Source organism: Lissotriton vulgaris, chromosome 6 (assembly GCF_964263255.1).
Source record: "Lissotriton vulgaris chromosome 6, aLisVul1.2, whole genome shotgun sequence".
Classification (NCBI taxonomy): domain Eukaryota; kingdom Metazoa; phylum Chordata; class Amphibia; order Caudata; family Salamandridae; genus Lissotriton; species Lissotriton vulgaris.
In genome coordinates this window covers 200,332,921-200,352,686 of record NC_141694.1, presented here as the reverse complement: position 1 = coordinate 200,352,686, position 19,766 = coordinate 200,332,921, and the positions used below count along the sequence as shown (strand labels likewise).

At 44.9% G+C, this 19,766-nt stretch overlaps 1 protein-coding gene across 3 annotated transcripts in view; it reads left to right on the top strand.

Moving 5' to 3' along the window:
• PLA2G7 (phospholipase A2 group VII) overlaps positions 1–19,766 on the top strand; it is a 345,622-nt gene that overhangs the window by 106,947 nt on the left and 218,909 nt on the right. For all 3 annotated transcript variants that reach the window (XM_086926243.1, XM_086926241.1, XM_086926242.1), the window contains exon 3: positions 16,708–16,858. In XM_086926243.1, coding sequence (XP_086782369.1) covers positions 16,708–16,858 — 151 coding nt within the window. The remainder of the gene's footprint in view (positions 1–16,707; positions 16,859–19,766) is intronic.

The following is a 19,766-nucleotide window of genomic DNA, read 5'->3' as shown; positions in this document are numbered from 1 at the left end:
ATTGAGTACATGGTACCCCATTTGTTCTTGAAGAATTTTGTCGGTAACCTGAAACAGATTTTCAGGAGAACTTGGTTTTGATATGCCAGAGAGAAAAACTCTCTTGCTTTCTGGACGAATGCCTTTCCTAAGGTAATTTCCCTTACCTACATACGCTATCATTTCTTTAGTCGTATCCAGTTCTTCAGGTCCTTCCTCCTCGGAGGAGTTATTTCTGTCACTTTCTTTTTCTTTTTCGTGTATTTCTATTACTGTTTTTCTAATTTTCTTGTACATACTTGCTATACAATTCAGTTTATCATGGTTTCCGTCGGCTATATTTTGACCCCACCTGTTTAGTACTTCCATTTCTTCCTGGTCTACTCCAGGCCTGTCTCGTTCTCTTATTAAGCAATTTATGAAGAAACGTAATATACACCCTTGAGTGTCCACTTTCTGGTGAGCCAGGGCCTCCTGAATACTTTCAGGATTTTCCCCAGTCTGGATAAAGTGATATATTCTATCTAGGTGTTCAGTCATTCTTGGAAATAACACTAGGTAATCTGCAACTTTTCGTAAGCGTAGTGATGCTAACAACATTCTATCGTCTTTACCGGGTACTGGATCATATCTGCAAAATGGAAGGGGTTCTTTAAGCATGTCGAGACGGGGTGATTGGGGTGTACGTTGCTTCAACATGTCCCTAAGGTTTAATCTGTGTGTTGCTGGCGGGGTCTGGAGACCTCCTGTCGCACCTCCTGTAGCGGAGGCTTGAAAATTGTATGTCTGTGGAGTCAGTATCTGTGCCTGAACTTGTCTCTTATTAGGATCAGGCGCAATCGGATTTGGTATATCAATCTTAGGTGTGGGAAGTGGTGGAGGTGGGGGCGGAGCAGGCTGTCGAACGGGTGAACCTTGTTGCGGCAATGGCGGGATATGGTCTTGAGGCGGGTTGCCACCTCCGTCACCGTCAGTAGGCGGGACGCGGGCACGTGGATTGGTGTAAGCGGGTGCTACATCGTCTAGATAGGAAGCAAGGAATATGTCTTTGGTGGTCCTGTGGCTTACTTTAGTCGGAACCAGCGGTGGCGGCAAATTATTCGGTATTTCTGAAGTGGCTTCAGGCAAACCCTCGGCCACTAAGTACATACCATTTACAAGATTGTTTCGCATGCGGTCTACTTGTTCTGCTTTTACTCGGATCCCTTCATTAACTAATTCGTTTTCTCGGACTCTATCCGACTCTTCTCTATGTCTGTCTTCTTTACGGAGTGCTCTTTCGGCTCGTTTATGTGATTCTTTACGCCAAAATTCTATGGCGTCTTTCTGAGATTGTCTGGCTTTCTTTTTCCATAGCGCTTCTTCTACCTTCATGATGCACTCGGCATCCCATGTTCCTGTAACGGGCCATCTGTGTCTCTCATCTAGGTGCTTGGTATAATCGGCCCATAAATCTAGATACAGTATGGCATCTAAGCCATGCTTATGGTACATAAAATTTCCAGGAGTGTCCCTAGGGGGGATAGGAATTTCTTCCTCTAGTATCCCTTTCCTAGTTCCTATCTGTCTTAATTTATTGAAAAACGGCATCTTGTTACTTAGTACTGGATACTCGATACTTGACACTTACTCTGAACACAGCTAGTTACACAAAAACACAGTAATGTACATCAAACAGTCACTCATACCACGACATTAATCACATGAAAACATTTTGAACATACATCACTACCCTTGATACTAGATGTACTGCTAAACAGCACAGATACACTGTCGAGAACAGTGCAAGAACTTGAATGCTTGATATACTGCTAAACAGTACAGATACACTGTCTAAAACAGTGCAGACCGCGTTTGTGTACCCAAACCCGTCTTTACCGGATACATAATAATGCACCCGTCTAGATACGTCCCCAGCAATGGTACTCACCGGGAAGCACGGAACGGAAGGCCTCGGAAAACTCGACTGGACTGGACTGGACCGGACTCGACTCGACACGTGAATACTTCGGAAACTGGTGGGCCTCTTGACACCTCGGACCTTGCTTCTTTCGGCTAGGCTCTGGTCGGGATCCTCCGCACTCCTCACCGCCTCGTCTGGGTGCTGATCGCAGTCTCCGTCACCTCCGTGGGCCAGAGGGAGATACAGGAAATCCTGCGGGTACGCGTAATTGTCCGTCTTGACTTATGGCAGGGGGCAAAGGTTGCAACGCACCAACCGGTGCGTAAGGTGGGGGAGGGGTCCCTGTTCGGGCGCCAAAATAATGTGGTAAATATTTGATTTACCGTCCCAAACGTTTCAGAAACACAACCAACTTTTTAGAACGACAAACATTCACAGGTCACCTAGCTTTCACCTAGCTTTAATTGATATGAGATGAGCATTTTTTTTTAATGTAACTAAAGCATCGTGCGGCAGTGCACTGTTATTTACAGACAGTGGCTTTTCCGATGGAACGGCCATTACATTTACACAGACCTACCGTTTTGCAGACAACATTCCCAAGGGACACCTTCTACTGGAAGTAGTTCTGTGTGCTTGAAACCTTTGAGAGAGCCCTGATAAAGCTCCTGGTCCATCAGTGAGTGAGATACGGACCAACCGATGGCAGCCTTCACACGAGGTCTTTCATCTGCTTTGTGTCAACAAACTCACTATGACCAACAACCAAGACTAGAAATGGACGCGGGGCTTTAGGTATTATACTCCGAGGGCCAGGATCGGAATATCTCTCCTGAACTGTGGTAAATATTTGATTTACCGTCCTAATTTCTATGCAGGTAAGTACTTAAACAAAAATAACTCAATCGGAAAGAAAGATGCAGAGTCCGTGGTGTTAGAGTTCTTAGGGGTTTTATTCCTTAAAAAGGAATGGTTCTGGTACCGGATATCGGGTTCCTGACACCACTGGGGTGCAGGAAGGGATAGAGCATACTTTATTGACAAGACATAACTTTTATACTTAAACCATATAATGAATACCAATACAGTAGGCGTAACAGCTGAGAGAAACAAGATAAAAACACACACGTGTTAGCAATACGTAATCAAAAGGCGTGAACTAGGCGTGAACATAGGGGTGTGTGCTAGGAACGTCACATGTAAGTGTCACAAGTAGGTGGGTACATAGCAGAATCTTGCAATGTCAGCAGAAATCTGAGGTCTGGATGCGCGCGCAGCTGCATGACGTGTGATTGACGTGGAGCTGGAGGGTGCAGGGGACTTGACATTTACACTAGCGGAAAGAGACAGAAGTCTGGCATGTCAGATCAACTCGTACCTATATCATATCTGATATCTGATGTTTGGGAACCATATTATCTAGAGGGAAAGGTCTCTTGGGCAGAGGCTATTCTATACTGACTGTGAGTGCGTGTATAAGCGTCTACGTGTCTGCATGAGATGCGAGGGGGCATGGGCCTACCATGGTAACAGAAGCTATGAATTACTTGCACGGAGACAGTGAGACCGGGCCCTTTGCTCTGCAGCTGGAAGGATGTTTACTTGAACTAGTAGGCAGGAATGTATGTTTGAGGAGCGGAGCAGATAATTCGAAGGTTGAATACAGTCTTGGCAGGCAGCAGGCTGAGCTAAGCGCCGTTAGCCGCGCAGGGAGTAAGGCAGAGGTCATGGGTACAGAGGCAGCCCAGGCTGAGGCGTTCAGAGTCAGAAGGCAGAAAAAGGCTCGATGGCAGAATTCAGAGGCCTACTTCGCCAGAGCTGAAAAACGTGTAAAGTACACCACAAAAAGACGTTGGCATGGCATACTTAGAAACGGAGTATTCAACCCGTTCAGGGTGGATCTGAAAGAGGACATGTTAACGTTGGACGCAAATGTATTTGCGTCTTCATAGCTGGCACAGGAGGGAAGTTACATGCACTTTAAGCTCGTACATGGAGACGGTGGGGTACACGTTGGGGAACATTTCTTGATCATAAAATGTATATTTCCTCAGAACAACCCTGTATCTACATGTCTCATTTATTCAGCATATCCCAGGCATGAGACACTTCCGGGTTACCTGTCTGTGCGCACTCCAGGGCCCCGGAAACACCACTTTCCATTAAGAAACTTCTCTGCAGTGTGGAACTGTACACGTTTAATGTGGATATGTCTCAATCGGAGGTACTCGGGGAGTTAAAAGGGAACCCTTAAAGGGGTGCAACAAATTTGAGATGTTTCTAAAGTCTGTGTGCTCGCTTGAAATAATGCAGCTTTGTGTTTAGTGTGGGGTCAGTGAGCAGCTCTGTCGGCTAGCCAATGAACCGCACTTCAAAAACGCCTGAGCCCCCAGTTTGGAACCCACATGCGCATTTATGGCAGTCTTGCGTAAGGGGAAGCTGTGGGCCAATGAAGGTGTCTGCAATTTGGAGAAATCTGCAGCATAAATGGAGGTGGGACCCACTGGGTAAAGGCACTGGGAACCGAGCTGGAAAAAGGCAGCTTTAAAAGCTGAGTTGTTTTAGCCCTCGAGGGGCCACTTGTCACATGCAGCGTTTCAAGCCCACAAGTACAAACTTGCGTACTTCAAGACAATGGTAAGGAGATAGGAAGTCAAGAAAACTGAGTGCAAACAAGCCCAGGAGTGGTGCGCTCGCACGCTCGTGCCCGCTGCTCCCTGCGAAAAACAGATAGCACACTGCTCGCCGCTGCTCGTAACCGCAGGCCGTGGGCAGAGTCCAGAGTGATTTCAAAAGCTCGTTTTCCTAGAGTAGCGCATGCGCGCTGCGCTAGTCTCGACCACAAAAACGAGCCACGCAGTGCACCACAGTGGCAGATTCTTAAGAGGTTAATTAGTCACCAATTGCTTTACTTGATAATAAGGGGTGAATTCAATCTTTGCTGAGACAGTATTTACCCACGTGACTTATATGGAAGCAGCCTGCACAGAGAGTACTACAGACAGAGTGGAAATGATGAAACTGTTGCTTTATTATTCGTACAAAGTCATGTTACACAACAGACACTATGGTCAACTCATGCGGTATTACAAAAGGCACTCGCAATGCAGAACATTTTAAACATTTTACTTTTCTTTTTAAGATCGGAAATTGTCTGAAATCTTGAATCTTACTGTGCCTCTGGGCGAGACACCTTATGCATATCTTGGCTACTGTTTTGCAAGGCGGCTCTTTAACGCTTAGAGTTGGCACAAAATTATCCTGAAGCTATAGAGTAGGCATAAAATGTAGCTAGGATTTACAGATTCGAAGATGCAAGACTTTCATTACGAAAAGTGTGCACACTTCTCTTCTGCCGTGTGCAGCATTATATAATTTGTTTTACTTACATTTCTTTGGAGTTAAAAGGGACAGTGCAGATACAATAGAATTTATGTAGTTCAATCCAAAAGAAAATCATTTATTGTCTAACATTTTTTTATAGAATTTGGTGACTGTGTGGACATTTCTTTAGGAAACCTTTTGTATTTTGCATAGAGCTGGGATCCCTTTTGTGTCATTATATTTTTAAATGGTGATATTAGTGGTACAGAATGCATCGCACAGTTTAGTTTATTTTAGTTTGCCTTCTACATAATTTAGACAATTCGACCTTGGTATTTGGTCCTCCATTACCACACAATTCCTCCTCTGACTATAACCATAGGTACTTGCACTTCTTTTTTTTCTAAACTAATAAAATAAAACACTATGGATCCTTTTCACAAAGTTAAAAATGTTGTTTTTTTTGCCGCCTGCCTGAAAGGAACACTTGGAAAGTTTGTATCCGTTTACAAGTGCGGAGATCTCCGTAAATCCCAAATAAGGGGTGGGAAGTGGGCGTTTTTGCCATAACATAACATGTGTATTTGTAAAGCGCAGGTTCACCACTTTGGGTATCTTGGCGATGAATAACAGGTGTTTGTTGTTACCCAACTCAATGGTACTCATTTTACTGACCTCAGATGGATGGATGGATGGATGGATGGATGAATGAGTGGACCCGCAGGGATTTGGACCTGTGCCCATGAGGTCAAACACAGGCCCCTGCAGCAGACGCATAAATCCACTGAGCCACCAGACCAGGCTGTAGCTTAACAACGCCCACACACTAACCTATACATTTGTGGGCGTTAACAAGCTCCTCTCCATGCCCTTTCCACCCTGGAAAAGGCCAGAAATTTACTCCAGCACAAAACTGAAAACTCCCCTTCGATTCGCCTGCATATTGGGGGCGCCTTAGGCTGAGGCAGTTCTCCACGGGGAAGTATATTTTCGTCACGGAGAAGGAAACATTTGATTTGCACCACAGGCTCTTCCCCCTGTGCGGGGTTCTTTGCTATGGCGAACACTGCACAGCTGGAATAGGAGCCCAGGGGATTGTTCTGAATAACCAGCGCTTGGCGCGTTCTACCTCGTGTACTACTGGGAATATTGGTGAATTCCAGAAAGTAGTAAGAAGGCGTAAATCACTAGGTGCAAAATATTCTCTGTAGTGAATTGTGCCCAATGTTCTATTCAATAAGATTTGGAAAATGTCGGTGTGATCATTAAAAATACATGTTTCATTTTAGATTACTACCTTTTCCTCCAACACTGGCTCGGTGGATTCCCTGACTACCCTTTGGGAGGCTCTAAAGCCCACTCTGCGGGGGTTTGACATCTCCTGGTGCGCGGCGGCTCGTAGAGAGCAACGTCAGGCCTTAGTGCAGCACGAGGCGGCCCTAGAGGAGCTGGAGCGTAGGAGCCGCGAGGTGGGTGGTGGCCTCGCTAGAAGACAGCTGGTCTTGGCCCAGCAGCAATATACAGCAGTTTTGATGGAGGAGGCTAAGTAGGCTTGGCTGGCTACTCGCAGCTGAGTGTATCAGTGGGGGGACAAATCATGTAAAATGTTACACCGCCTGTGTCAGGGTACTCTTCACGCTTAGCCGCTGCCTCGGATTTCGGATCCTGAGGGAGCACCCATACTCGAACCCCCGGCGATTGCGGAGAGCTTTGCTGCATATTATGAGGGGCTTTATGCCTCCCAGGAATGCCTGGCGGCCGATGTAGTCCAGCGCTTTGATGATCTTCCCCCGCGGGGGGGGTCTCAGATGAGGTGCGAGATAGTCTGGATGTACCTCTGACTGACGACTAATTGGGTGAGCTGAAGCCTGGAAAGGCACCGGGCCCGAATGGCTTCCCGTGTGAATTTTTCCGGCGATTTCATGTGCAGCTGGTTCCTCACCTCCGTCCAGTCGTGGAGGAGACTTGTGAGAGCGGAGTGCTCCCTCCGGACTGGCGGCATGTGGAGGTGGTTGTCTTCCTGAAGCCGGGTAGACCTCCTGAGACCCACGCGTCATACCGCCCGATCTCACTGCTTAATACGGAAGCCATGGTCTTGGCTAAGGCTTTGGCCAATCGACTCAAACCCCATATCATAGATTTGGTCCACCCGGACCAGGCGGGCTTTATGCCTCGACGGGCCACTCGTCATAATATTCGGCGCGCTCATGTTGCGGTATCTGCCTGGAGGAGGCTGGGGGAGCAGGCCACCCTTTTTTTGGCGGACATGGACCGCACGTTCGACTCCTTTGAGTTGGACTTACTTGTTTGCCTTGTTACGACGGATTAACCTGGGCCCACGATTTTTGGCGTACGTACAGCTGCTCTACACTGAGCTCACAGCTTCGGTGGGTGGTGCAGTGTCCCGATCCTTTTCGGTGTGGTGGGGGACGCGTCAAGGCTGTCCCCTCTCCACCTACTTGTTTGCACTAGCCATGGAGCCCATATCGGCGTGGGTGCGCATAGATGCTCAACTTAAAGGCTTTCGATGGTCGGCGGATCTAACTGACAAAATAGCTTTGTATGCAGACGATGTCCTTTTTTTTTCCTTACGGACCTGGAGCACTAGGGGCCGCGGCTGCTGTGCATACTGCAGATTTTCTGTGAAACATCTGGCCTCTATATGAATCTGGGTAAGTCCACACTTTGGGTACTTGGGGGGGGGGGGGGGCAGCAGCAAGTGGGAGGGTGGGCGTCGGGTCGTAGACGCGCGACGGATGGAGTGAAATATTTGGGGGTCTAATTATCGGAAGATGTGGCTGCCTCCCGGGAGCGGAATCTTGCCCCGGTGTGGGATCCCACACGCGAGGACCCATATGCCGCTGACCATCTATGGCAGGTCTGCAATCTTTAAGATGGTGGCGCTCCCTCGTCTGGTCTATCAACTCCAAAATCATCCGCATCTGTTTCCGCCCCACTGATTCCAGCAGGTCAATTCAGAGCTGGGGGGGTTTCTGTGGGCTGGGGGAGCGGTGCGCATGGCGCTGCAAACGTGCTTTCTATCCTCCTATACCTGGGGGCTGTCTACATCTGACGTGCTTTCCTACTACCAAGCGGCGCACCTGATGGTCCTCAATGATTGGTGGTATGGCGATCGGAATGACCCGGCATATGTGGTAGTACGGTTTGTCATGGGATCTGCGTCTGTGCACGCACTACTGTACTTGGCGCCGCTGAGAGGGTGCCTTCCTGCGGCACCCAGGTGGTGTTTCACATTTGGAGGGCTGCGCTACGCAGGATGGGATGGTACAATGTGCTTACTCGGGAGACCACCCCACCCCCCCCCCCCCCCCCCCTCTGGCGCAATGGTCGCCTGCCCCACCTGGACGCCCTACTGGGCTTTGAAGGATGGGTTGCGATTGGCATTTCTACACTAGGGGACGAGATGTCAGGCCTTTCCCTGAAGTCATTTCAGAATTTCCAGGACAAATTTGGGTTGCCCCGCTCAGTTTTTTAAATACGTCCAGTTCCGAAATGCTTTGACGCCCCACTTGGCTGATCTGGAGAGTCTTCCCGAATTTAGTCCCCTGGAGGCCAAGCTGGTTATGGGGGAACTGCCATAATAAGAAGCTCTCCCGTATTTATCAGACACTAGTGCATCACTGCTCTTCTGACTTGCACAGACTTAAGTCCACGTGGGAGGGGGACTTGGAGGAAGAGGATTGGGCGGAGGCCCTGGCAAGCCCGAGGGGGGCAGCAATCTCTATACGTCTGCGACTGATCCAGTTTAAGTACCTCCATCGCACTTATTTCCCCCTACAGAGTTTGTGGAGGGCGGGAACGGTTGGTTCCCCTGACTGTCTCTGCTGTGGATCAGAAGTGGGTACGTTACTACACACTTTATGGGGGTGTACTGCACTATCTAGATTCTGGACTAGGGTGTTTAGCTGTTTCTGAGGTGCTTGCCTGGGAGCTTCCCCGTGACCCTAAATTGGCTTTGCTGCATGTTATGGAGGGGATTGGGGTTAGCACTTACAAACGTCACCTATTACTCCTGGGACTTTCCTTGGCCAAGCGAGACATTGCCAGGGCTTGGAAGGCGCCCTGCGCCCCGTTGCTGGCTGCCGGGAGGAACAGAATGTACTTCTGCATGGGATTGGAGCAGCCTGTGTTTTTGGCCAGGGGGTGCCCTCGCAAACACTTTAAAATTTGCGAGAGGTGGGCTGATTATCGAGAGCTGGACGTGGATCCTCTGCCCGGATGGGTTGCCCATCCGACGCTTTGACAACTGGAACTTTGGACAATTTGAGAAGTATCTTACTGAACTGGACATGTTATTCATAGATACTTTCCTGTATATGTGCATTGGCAGCGGCGTACTTGGGGGGGGGGGGGGGGGGGGAGGGAGGAGGAGGGGGAGGGGTGTTTGTGTTCTTAGTAAAAGTCTGCTGATATTGTTTTCCTATTGATGCTGATGACTCCGGGGAACTTGAAAAAACATTTTGAGAATCATGAGGCCCTACCTGCTGCCACAGACTCTTTAGCACCTCGCCGCTTAGGCTGCCACGCCCGCCCGCCTCCCGCTGCCGCACACTCTCAACACCGGAGTGCGGCCGCTGTGCGGAGAACGGCCCTGGGGACTCCACCTCCCAGCAGCCTGTGTGGCTGGAAGCCGATAATGGGGCAATCGCACCAGGAGGCGCATAAATAACAGCCCCACCCCCGCATCGCGGTAGTGCGCAGGCAGCGCCGGGCTAAGCCCGGGCAAAGGGCGGGCCCTCAGAGGCTAGAAGAGGCTGAGCTGGGCATACCCTTTTATTCTCCTTCCCTGAAATACATGCCATCTGTGATTCTATAACTTTAAGGTACCTGATCTGTAATTTATTTAAGTAACTGACCCTCCTCTATATTGTTAAGGGTCTGGTCCCACTACTATTGACCATACCACTGCTCACACTGTGAACTGGTGCAAGAGTACCAGGGATCATGTCTTCAAGAAGGGCTAAGGGAAGAAATTCCCTAGTGGGTGGTTCTGTGAGGGGAACCCTCAATCAGTTCATCACGAGGGCGGCCTCAGTGCTGGAAAAGGAAATAGCCATCACTGAGCGCCGCCTCTCCACTGAACTTCAGAACAGACGCTCATCGTTGGGACCCCTCCAACTAGCGACTAGCCCGATTCCATTATTAGGGAAGGAAAAACCTCTACATGATGACATCAGCATTCCCTCCCTACTCCGAGATGTTACAACATCATTCGAGGCCAGCAGGTCTCTTAGTAACAAGGATCCTAGTATAGATTCCGTACTAGAAATAATATCTGAAGAATCCTTGCTACCTAATCCCGAAATCTCATCCAAGAAACAACCTGCAAAGACAACCTAAAGGGCATTCACTAAAGAGAAAGAGGGGGGGACCTAGACAGAAGGGTAGGCAGGCGAAATTACCCAAAATATCTAGATACCCTCCAACTAAGTGCATTACAGGTATCGCTATAGCTTCTGCTCAGACACCGACCCCCCCCTTGCCCCTAAATGTAGAGCTAATGGGGAACATCGAAGTTTTGGTGAAATCTTTACTGCTTCCCACGGTGGAAAGAGTTAAAAGGCTAGCTAACCATCTGGAGGTAATAGAAACAGCTATTAGCTCAAACACAGCCCTTTTAAAGGAATTAATAAATAGAAAAACACAGACACCGGAATCCGGGATGTGTGATCTAAGTAAGGTGAATAAATCATTAGAAACCCCAAATCCACTGCATGATAAAACATCAGCTCCAAAGAAAATAAGCAGTGAGCTAAAAAACATCCAAGACGAGAGGGTCGGCCGAACATGTAAATAAGCCAGTGGATAGTAAGGGAAACAGTTCTACAGAGAAGTTAAAATTCAGGAATCCCAATGGCCCCAATTTACAAATAGACCTGCCGCCAGAAGCAGCTCCATACGTTGCGGTAATGTCGGGAGTCCCAGAATTGACGACTGGGAAAATCGAGGGGTATTCCGAACTTAAAAATAAAGCCATGTATTGGTTTAGGAACAACAGGCCATTACCCCCCAATATAAACGGGGAAATACTCCATGTGAGAAGGCGCAGCTGGGTAGGACAGAGTCCTAAAGACATTCAGGGTGATATCATAATCATCAATTTTAGGGACTGTAGAGTCATTACATATCTTAATGACTGGTACCAAGAGGGTGGAGGGATGGGAATTAGGGTACATGATTTGAGCTACTTTTATCCTAGGTCCCTATTACCCCAGCAACCAAGATCGTTGTACACACACCAGAATATTCTGAGGGGCCCAATCTTCAACATCCATACCTCAAACCGATTTGCCGCATTCACGGGTTTAGATGGGGTAGATTGACTTAACAACATATCCCCCACAGTCCCATGTGTACCAAACCCTGTAGATTTATTAAATGTCACTGAAGGCCTTTCACCTAGTATCCACGCCCCAATGAGCCTGAGACCTATAGGAGATGTGGTAGCTGTATCTGAGAAGAGAACCGTTGAACAGCCCTTCTTATCTATAACGCCCCAGATCGTTAAGTCTCCACCAAATTCCAATCCCTTCCCGGGAATAGTTAGTAAGAAATTTATATTAGACATTATTTTTTGGAATGTGGCTGGACTACAGAATAAATTTATAAATTATAACTGGAGAGCACAAGTAACAACACATAATATTATTGGATTACAGGAAACGTGGCTACGTACCCCATTACATCTGTTGGGATACAAAACGTATTTCTCAGAATCTGCTCCGTCCCCCTATGGGAGAGCAAAGGGGGGTTTGATAACCTACATATCCAATGAAATCCCTGTTGACAAAATAGAGGTCTTAAGGCTAGAAACAAATTTGCAGGTCCTCATGACATTCCATAACACGGTGACCCTTTCTATTATCATAAATTTTTATAACAATTTGAATACATTGGATTTAAATTATGTTTTAAATAAAATCTTTATTTTAATTCAGGACCTATCTCAATAATATAGTAAAAAGTCTGTAACATTAGTATGGGGCGGTGATTTTAATTTGACATTGTGTAAAGATAGCGGCACTAAAAATTGTGGATTTGAGGGCGATAATAACCTGACACATTTCTCACATATGACCAGTGGAGACCTCCTGAATGAAATAATGACAGCTACGAATTTAGGTTTTGCTAATGAAAGAATCTCCCCTCCTGTCTCCTTTTCAACAACCTTTAATGGGAGAGGTTCTAATAGCATAATTGACTTTGTTCTCAGCCTAAATAGTAGTGCACCAAGAGTAGGCACTTTTGAAACAATTGTGAACGCAGTTAGTGACCACTTTCCGAATAGAGTCCAAATAAGTATCCCCTCTGTTATGACGAAGAAAACTTACTGGAGTATCCTGGATCAGCAATCTCTAACTTTAGATAGACTTAATGGTTTTTCCTTAAAATGGGGTAAGGTAGACCAAGAACTGTTACTGCAGAATATATTAAAGAAAGCTTTGCCTTCTGTGCTTACCTGTTTAGATCTATCTGCTACCCCTAAGATGATATTGACTAGTTTTGATGTTATTACAAAAACCATCAGAGATGAATTACTATGTAAGAAGAAAACAAAAGGACCCGCTACGAGGGGTTGGTTTAATACAGCGTGCACAAAAGCGTACACAAACTTAAAGGTAGCCTTAACAAAGGAAAATAGGGACAGAGTAGAAATAGCGGAACTAAGGAAAACCTATAAGCTAGCACAAAAAAATTGTAAAAACCAGATAAAGGATACCTTATGGAAGCAACTTCACAAGAGCTGCATCATAAGAGATAATACTACATTTTGGAGGATAGTTAAATCTCCTTTCCTCAGTGATGGTAATGACCACCCGATGTTGGAGGTGGCGATAGATGCCTCTGCCTGGGTTGAACATTTTTCAACCATCTTTAGAAAAGATGATGATAGCCTTTGTAGTCCAACAGGCCCCTTGGAGCCATTGAAGCAAACTAACTATCCTTTAAGGTTAACATTCACACACCAAGAAGTCATCACAGCTCTTAAAACGTCAAAATCTGGTAAGGCCCCAGGTCCCGACGGTGTCCTAGTGGACTTTTTTAAATACAATTCGGATTTGTGGTCCCCTATTTTAATGAGTGTATTGGAAGCAGCTAGTAGCATAGGTTTAGTCGAGTCATGGTCCAGGTCAATTCTGATACCAATCTTTAAAAAAGGCGATCGCCATAGCACGGCCTGTTATCGGCCTATATCGCTTTTGGATTCCCTTGGTAAAATTGCTGGATGTATATTGTTAGTCCGTCTCCAGGTCTGGGCGGCTGATAATAGTATATTATCAGACCTACAATATGGCTTTCGAGGAGGTCTTGGCACGGTCGATCAAGCTCTGAATCTTTCCCTTTTAATAGGGAAATACGTCTCAGCTAAGGGAGGACACCTACATATGGTCTACGTAGATCTGACAGCTGCCTGACTGTGTCAGTCACTCAAATGTGGGCTATAAGTTTAGAGATGGGGGTAGATCCCCCCCCGCTGGTAAATTTCTTAAGAGAACTCTACCCCGTATCTCACCCTGGCAGATGAGTCGGAATAGAGGGAGAGCTGACCGAGTCCTTCAGGATAGAGAGGGGGGTCAGACAGGGGTGTGTTCTGGCCCGCCTCCTATTCACACTGTACACAAATGGGCTGGAGTCTGAGTTGATAAGAGCGGACCAAGATTTACCGGCAACACGGCGTCGACCGATACCGGCACTTCTGTATGCCGACGACGCCGTCATCTTGGCAAGAACCCCAGTACAGCTCCAACGCTCATTGACAAGCTATTGCAATTTTTGAGCTCACTAAATCTTAAAATCACAATAAAAAAGACGTTTACTATGCATATTGGCTCAAGCATAAAAAAAAACTAAAATAAAAGATTTACTTGTTAACAATATAAGCTTAGAGACCACAACATCCTATCCATATTTAGGGATCTTGATAGACAATAAGCTAAACTGGGTAAAGGCAATCCAAGCTAGGAAGCTAGCTTTTTTGAGGACCACGAAGGCACTTGTGGCATTTGCCCAAAAGTTAGGCAAGAGGTCGCAAGAAGAAATGTTAAAGATCTACTATTCCAAATGTACCAGTGTTGCCATCTATGGTTCGGGTCTATGGGGGTATCTAAACACTGAAATCTTACAGAGAGTAGAGAATTCTTTCCTCCGTTACCTCCTGTCGGTCCCCCAGAGTACAACGATATACGGCTGCCACTTAGAACTTGGACTGATCATATATCTGATATTATATATACAGATTGGTAGTGGTGTTTACAAAAAGTTGGAAAAGACCGCACATTCACTATTATTGGTAAAACCAAAGAACAATACTGGACAGTCAATAAAATCTCTCACAATATCAGAGACGGAGTGCTACATAGACCAATATCCCCCACTACCAGGAGGGAACACAACTTCTCAAGCCAAAGGATTGACAAGTTAACACATAGGCAACAGTGATCAGGAGAGCACAATCCTACAATGTTAGTATAATGTGGACTATTACAATGTAGAGTCCAGGCAACAGCAAATCCAAGCGATGTCAGTAATTCCAAATAGGATGCAGGACAAATAGATAAGTAAAGTTCATGTTTTATTTCATCTTTTCCTTTATTAATTTCTTAAGTGATTATCCACTTGATAAAACAACCGACACGTGTTTCGTCCGTACTATGAATTAGTACAGGGACTTTTTCAAGGCTAATGGGGTAAGGTGTAACAGCATTTGTAATGTCAAATCACGTAGAAATATAATCAATTCGATGCTCCTGGACGCATAAATAATCACAGTCCATATGACCCGGCTGAGTAGTTTGAAAAGTATGCTGCTGGATGAGTATCAAATTGGGGGTTCTTTACCATCAGTTCACATATGTCCAGGTCAAAGCATTGCAAGTAGCGGAGGTAACATCAATGTAAGGTAACACTATAATAATCAATGTGAAATAACACCAACGTGCTACAGGACACCTCGAAGTAACACGAGGCGTATTACGTATTCCGGCACCACTTGGTAATGGCACTCTGTCAGCCGACAGTGATTATTTATGCGTCCAGGAGCATCGAATTGATTATATTTCTACGTGATTTGACATTACAAATGCCTATATATCTGATATTCTAAAGATCCAGCCAATAAAGCTGTGGCGGCGTATCTGGACCACCGAACAGTGTAGAGGAATGTATCCTTCTTGATAACACCCTAAAGATCAAATGGTTAGCGTATGTAAAGTCCTTTTTCAACGATCTAGGCCTTCAGAGATCTTTTTCACATCCTTGTACCATCTCTAAAATACCCAGAAAAGAGTTAAAAAGGATCTCTCTCCTCCATTTGGGCAACCTTCGTTTAGCCCAAGAAATAGGAAAATCTTCAGTGCAACACCTGCTGACTATTCAAACTACCCCATCGATCCAGCCATATTTGAAATATAGCCTGACTCATTTTGAGAAATTCTTGCTGACTCGATTGAGATTTAACACCTTCTATAGGCTGATCTCGTTCCCAAAACAGAATGACTGGACTAAAAACCTACCATCATGCCCATGTGATTGTAATTCTCTGCAATCCTCAATCCATGTTTCATTGTTCTGCAAGTTCTATGAGGCTCCACGTAGACGCTGGATTGTTCCAATACTGAGGCAAATGGGTCTTCGAACTTCCCGTCCAGCTTTCCTAGCACTACAGATGTTAGAAAATGAATTGTATGCAAAATCCATTGTCTGTTTTTTACAATTTTGTGTAAACCATCGCCCAAATCTTAACTAATTATTTAATGTTTTATTTCCTAAGTCATAATCCTGTATTTTCTTTTTAAAAATGTGAAAATGTAAACTTTGTACTTTTATGGTTTTCTTCGAATAATGGAAATCGAATAAAGATTTTGACTGACTGACTCCGAGATTCGGAGCTCTGCATATGTGCGTACAGACATATAAAATCTGTTGAAAAAAAATACATGTTTAATTTCTTTTCTGGCCAACACTAACAGCAATGTGTGTTTACGCATTTGTGCCTGAGATGGCTCCTTATAGCGCAAACAAAAGTTAAGAAACGTGTCTGTTTTACAAGCACTGAATAGTTTCCGTTTCCTGGATAACCCATGCGAGTCATCCTTGTGGATAGCTTATATACATTGCGTCATTGCCAGTTGATGGGCGAATGTTTTTGTCTACAATTCAAGCAAAGATAAAACTAAATGTTCCCAAAAGAAACATGTTTGAGAAAACTACATGTGAATCATCAAACAAAACTATTTTGTGGATCCATCTTTAATGAAAACTGTTTAATGTCACCCGGAGTATGCTACTACTCATGAGCTTTGAAGATGTTGTCTTTATGGTTTCTACCATATGTTATAATTGGATTTTGCAGTATTTTGGCATAGTAATTCGTCCTGATCAATGCAATCCATATTCAGATTAATGCTCAGCTTTCTTAATTTAGTTTTATTCAAATCTTCACAACCATAAAAAAATGTTTTTTTTTTTTTTTCTTGCAGGGGACCTTTCTGCGTCTGTATTATCCGTGCCTCGATTGCAAAGACATTGAACAAGCACAGTGGATTCCAAGGAAAGAATATTATTTGGGATTAGCCGACACCCTGAATTTGAACCGAACTTTTGTAAATCGTTTTTTTAACCACTTTTTTGGTAAGATATTTCCTTTCTTCTTTATGGGCGTATAAGATTCTCAAAGTGCTTGTCTGCTTAGAAAGCACAGATTACCTCTATTTGTAAGAAGTAGTGATAAAGTGACAGCGCCCCAAATATATGCTTTTGTGGATATGTTGTTTTGAATTGGGTTCAATATGGTCTGGATGTTTTAGAGTTTGAAGCCAGGCAGGTGTGTATCTTGTTTTTTAACTTAGTGTTTCATGTAAATGAGATTGTGTATGTTAATATTTAATCTATGAAATGCTTGAATCTCTTTAATCTGAAACCCCCACTCTGAGATGGATACTCATAGTTTATAGACATACGAATTGCAAATTACAATGTCTCCATAAAATGCTTATTCTAATTTTCTCTGCTCTGAAGTTGCCAGTAGTGGGAAAGTGAATCTCAATGTATACTGCTTGTTGTTTATCATATTATCAGCGCATGTTTATAAAGTTGTGGGCCTACAAAGTACCTGTATTGTGAGGCACTTGCTCCAGATTTCTCTTGCTTCTGGAAGCTGTCAATCCTAGTGATGCATATCCAGAAATCTTCCAACCACCAGTGACCGCTGGTGGAATTTGCAAGTGGTGGGGCATAAGAAAAATGAATCCATGAATGCTAGGGAGCGAGTGAAACGAGTGAGCCTGACGTTGATATGCAGGTTTGGGGGCTTTCCCTCAGAGACTATTTTTAAAAATAGGTGTATTTTGGTGCAATTTCCAACCCTATTTTTGTGATAAATGGACTTAAAATACAATGCTTATAGGCATTCTTAAAGGAAAACTCAGTATTTCCTAGAATTTCTGGGTTGCCAAGCTCCGAAGACTGCGTTGGCTCTACTGGGGAGCCTCACACCTAGATGCAAATGCAATGTAGTGGAAAGAAAGGCTCACAGCTTGTTATCACTTCACAAGTACTTTAGAGAGCCATGCTTTTGACTTTAATCAGTCCCTGTATATACGACATATGCATGAACAATACTAATGTCAGATGTGCTGGTTTGTCACAGTATTTACACAAATAACAATTTAAATACCATTATTTTGTTTTTATTTCTTTTACAGTGTTATTTATCCATATGTGGAGATAAAGCACTTTAGATTGCATGTATAGATTATATATTGACAATAAATCATGTGTGTAAATGTATACAGGATGTGTTACGCAAGTCACTGAAGGTTATAAGGTGTAAGAATCACATGTCCCTCATAGCTCACTGTGCTATTTTAAAATAATTGCAATATATGAACTGCAAATTACAAAAGGATCTCTGCGTTAAAAGCAGTAACCCACTTAGCTACATAAAATAAAAATCTCTCATCTGCATATTGCATGATGTGCTTTACAGGCAACATATTAACCCTATATGCTACTTTGATTCAAAACCGAGGCTAGATAAAACCGATATCTCTAAAGCAAATGTGTTAACCCCAGAGTTATCTTACCAATATTATTATTCACTGATATATTCTAGGCACACAAAGATCTCTACCACAGGTGTTTTAACCCCATAAGATATTTTAAAGTGCTGACTTAAACAATTGAGCAGAACAGATTTTAATGCCACATTTCTCCTTGTTGCCAGTTTCCTTATGGCAGAGCTTTAAAACCATAAATGTATAAGTTGAGGTCTAAATTTTGCGTCACGGTTGCATTACTTTTTTGAGTACATCCGTAACGCAAAAACTAACTTATCGTAAAGCGCTCAAATTTACTCATGATAGACCTCCTAAAAATTTGTGGTAATGCAATATCCTTATATACTGAATTAAGAAAGTAAAATATTTAATTTAAACTTACCAGCTTATGTCCAGTCAGTCCTGCAGGTGGATGAAGAGGATAGGGTTGGTGATGTGCTACCTGTTACTGCCATCGCAGGCTCAGGCAGCCACAGTTCAGAGGAGCTAAGACTGAAACTGAAAGCTCCACTCTGTGACTCCAGCTGAAATGCTATAAAAAGAAATACTTAGCAGAAGCATGCAGTAGTAGCCATTATTGGACGTGGGTGGAGGGGGGCCTTTAACGGCCAGCCGCCACCTCTTCTCTGTCCTCGTCCTCTTCCTGTCCATGCTGGCAGCAGGAAGCACCCGGCAACACAGGCTCCCTGGGCCAATCGCAATGCTGCAATGCAGCGTTGTGATTGGGCTGAGCGGGCGTGGATCGTCGCTCAGGCTGGAACAGGGAGCCTGTGCATGTTCCTCACCAGGTTGTGTAATGCAACTGAGTGTACACCACTCCTCCCCTGCTCTGGCCAGCCCGCCTCACCACCGGCTGAATTAGGGAAAATAAAATAACGAAACGTTATTATCCTTTTATTTTTCCTCTTGAGCAGCGGGGCGACGCTCATCCGCCTTAAAGGAGGAGCCGCCACCGCAAGCATATGCAGTGTATTCTGTTTACAGCATGTGACTCGAGCTCGACCTTACCAAGTACCCTCCTGCAGCCCGCAGACGATCCTTGAGTGGGGTTCCACAAGTTACCACGGCCTCCATTCCTAGGATACTCGCTTAAAAGAGGATTCAATTCATTCGGATCCTACTCCAGCACTCCTTCATTCAGACAACCAAGTCCTGATGATGATCCGAACTAACCCCGATCGAAACACCGTCGACCTAACAGCCTAAACAATAGGCGCACTCCTCCCTTGTGGCTCTACAATTAAATGAAATTACCCTTGCCTACTGTGATATCACACTGTCACATGCGCCGCTGAGCCACTCACTGTAAATTATTTGCACCTTATGCACAGTGCGCCACCAACGCTGTTCACCTTCACTTGCGTCGCCACTTGCACTTTTAAACACGTTTATGCACCAAGTTTCATGTGGTTGTCACCTATTCAATTTATGCAGTGCTGTTCTCAACTGTATACATTCGACCTTGGAACTAATGTTACAAT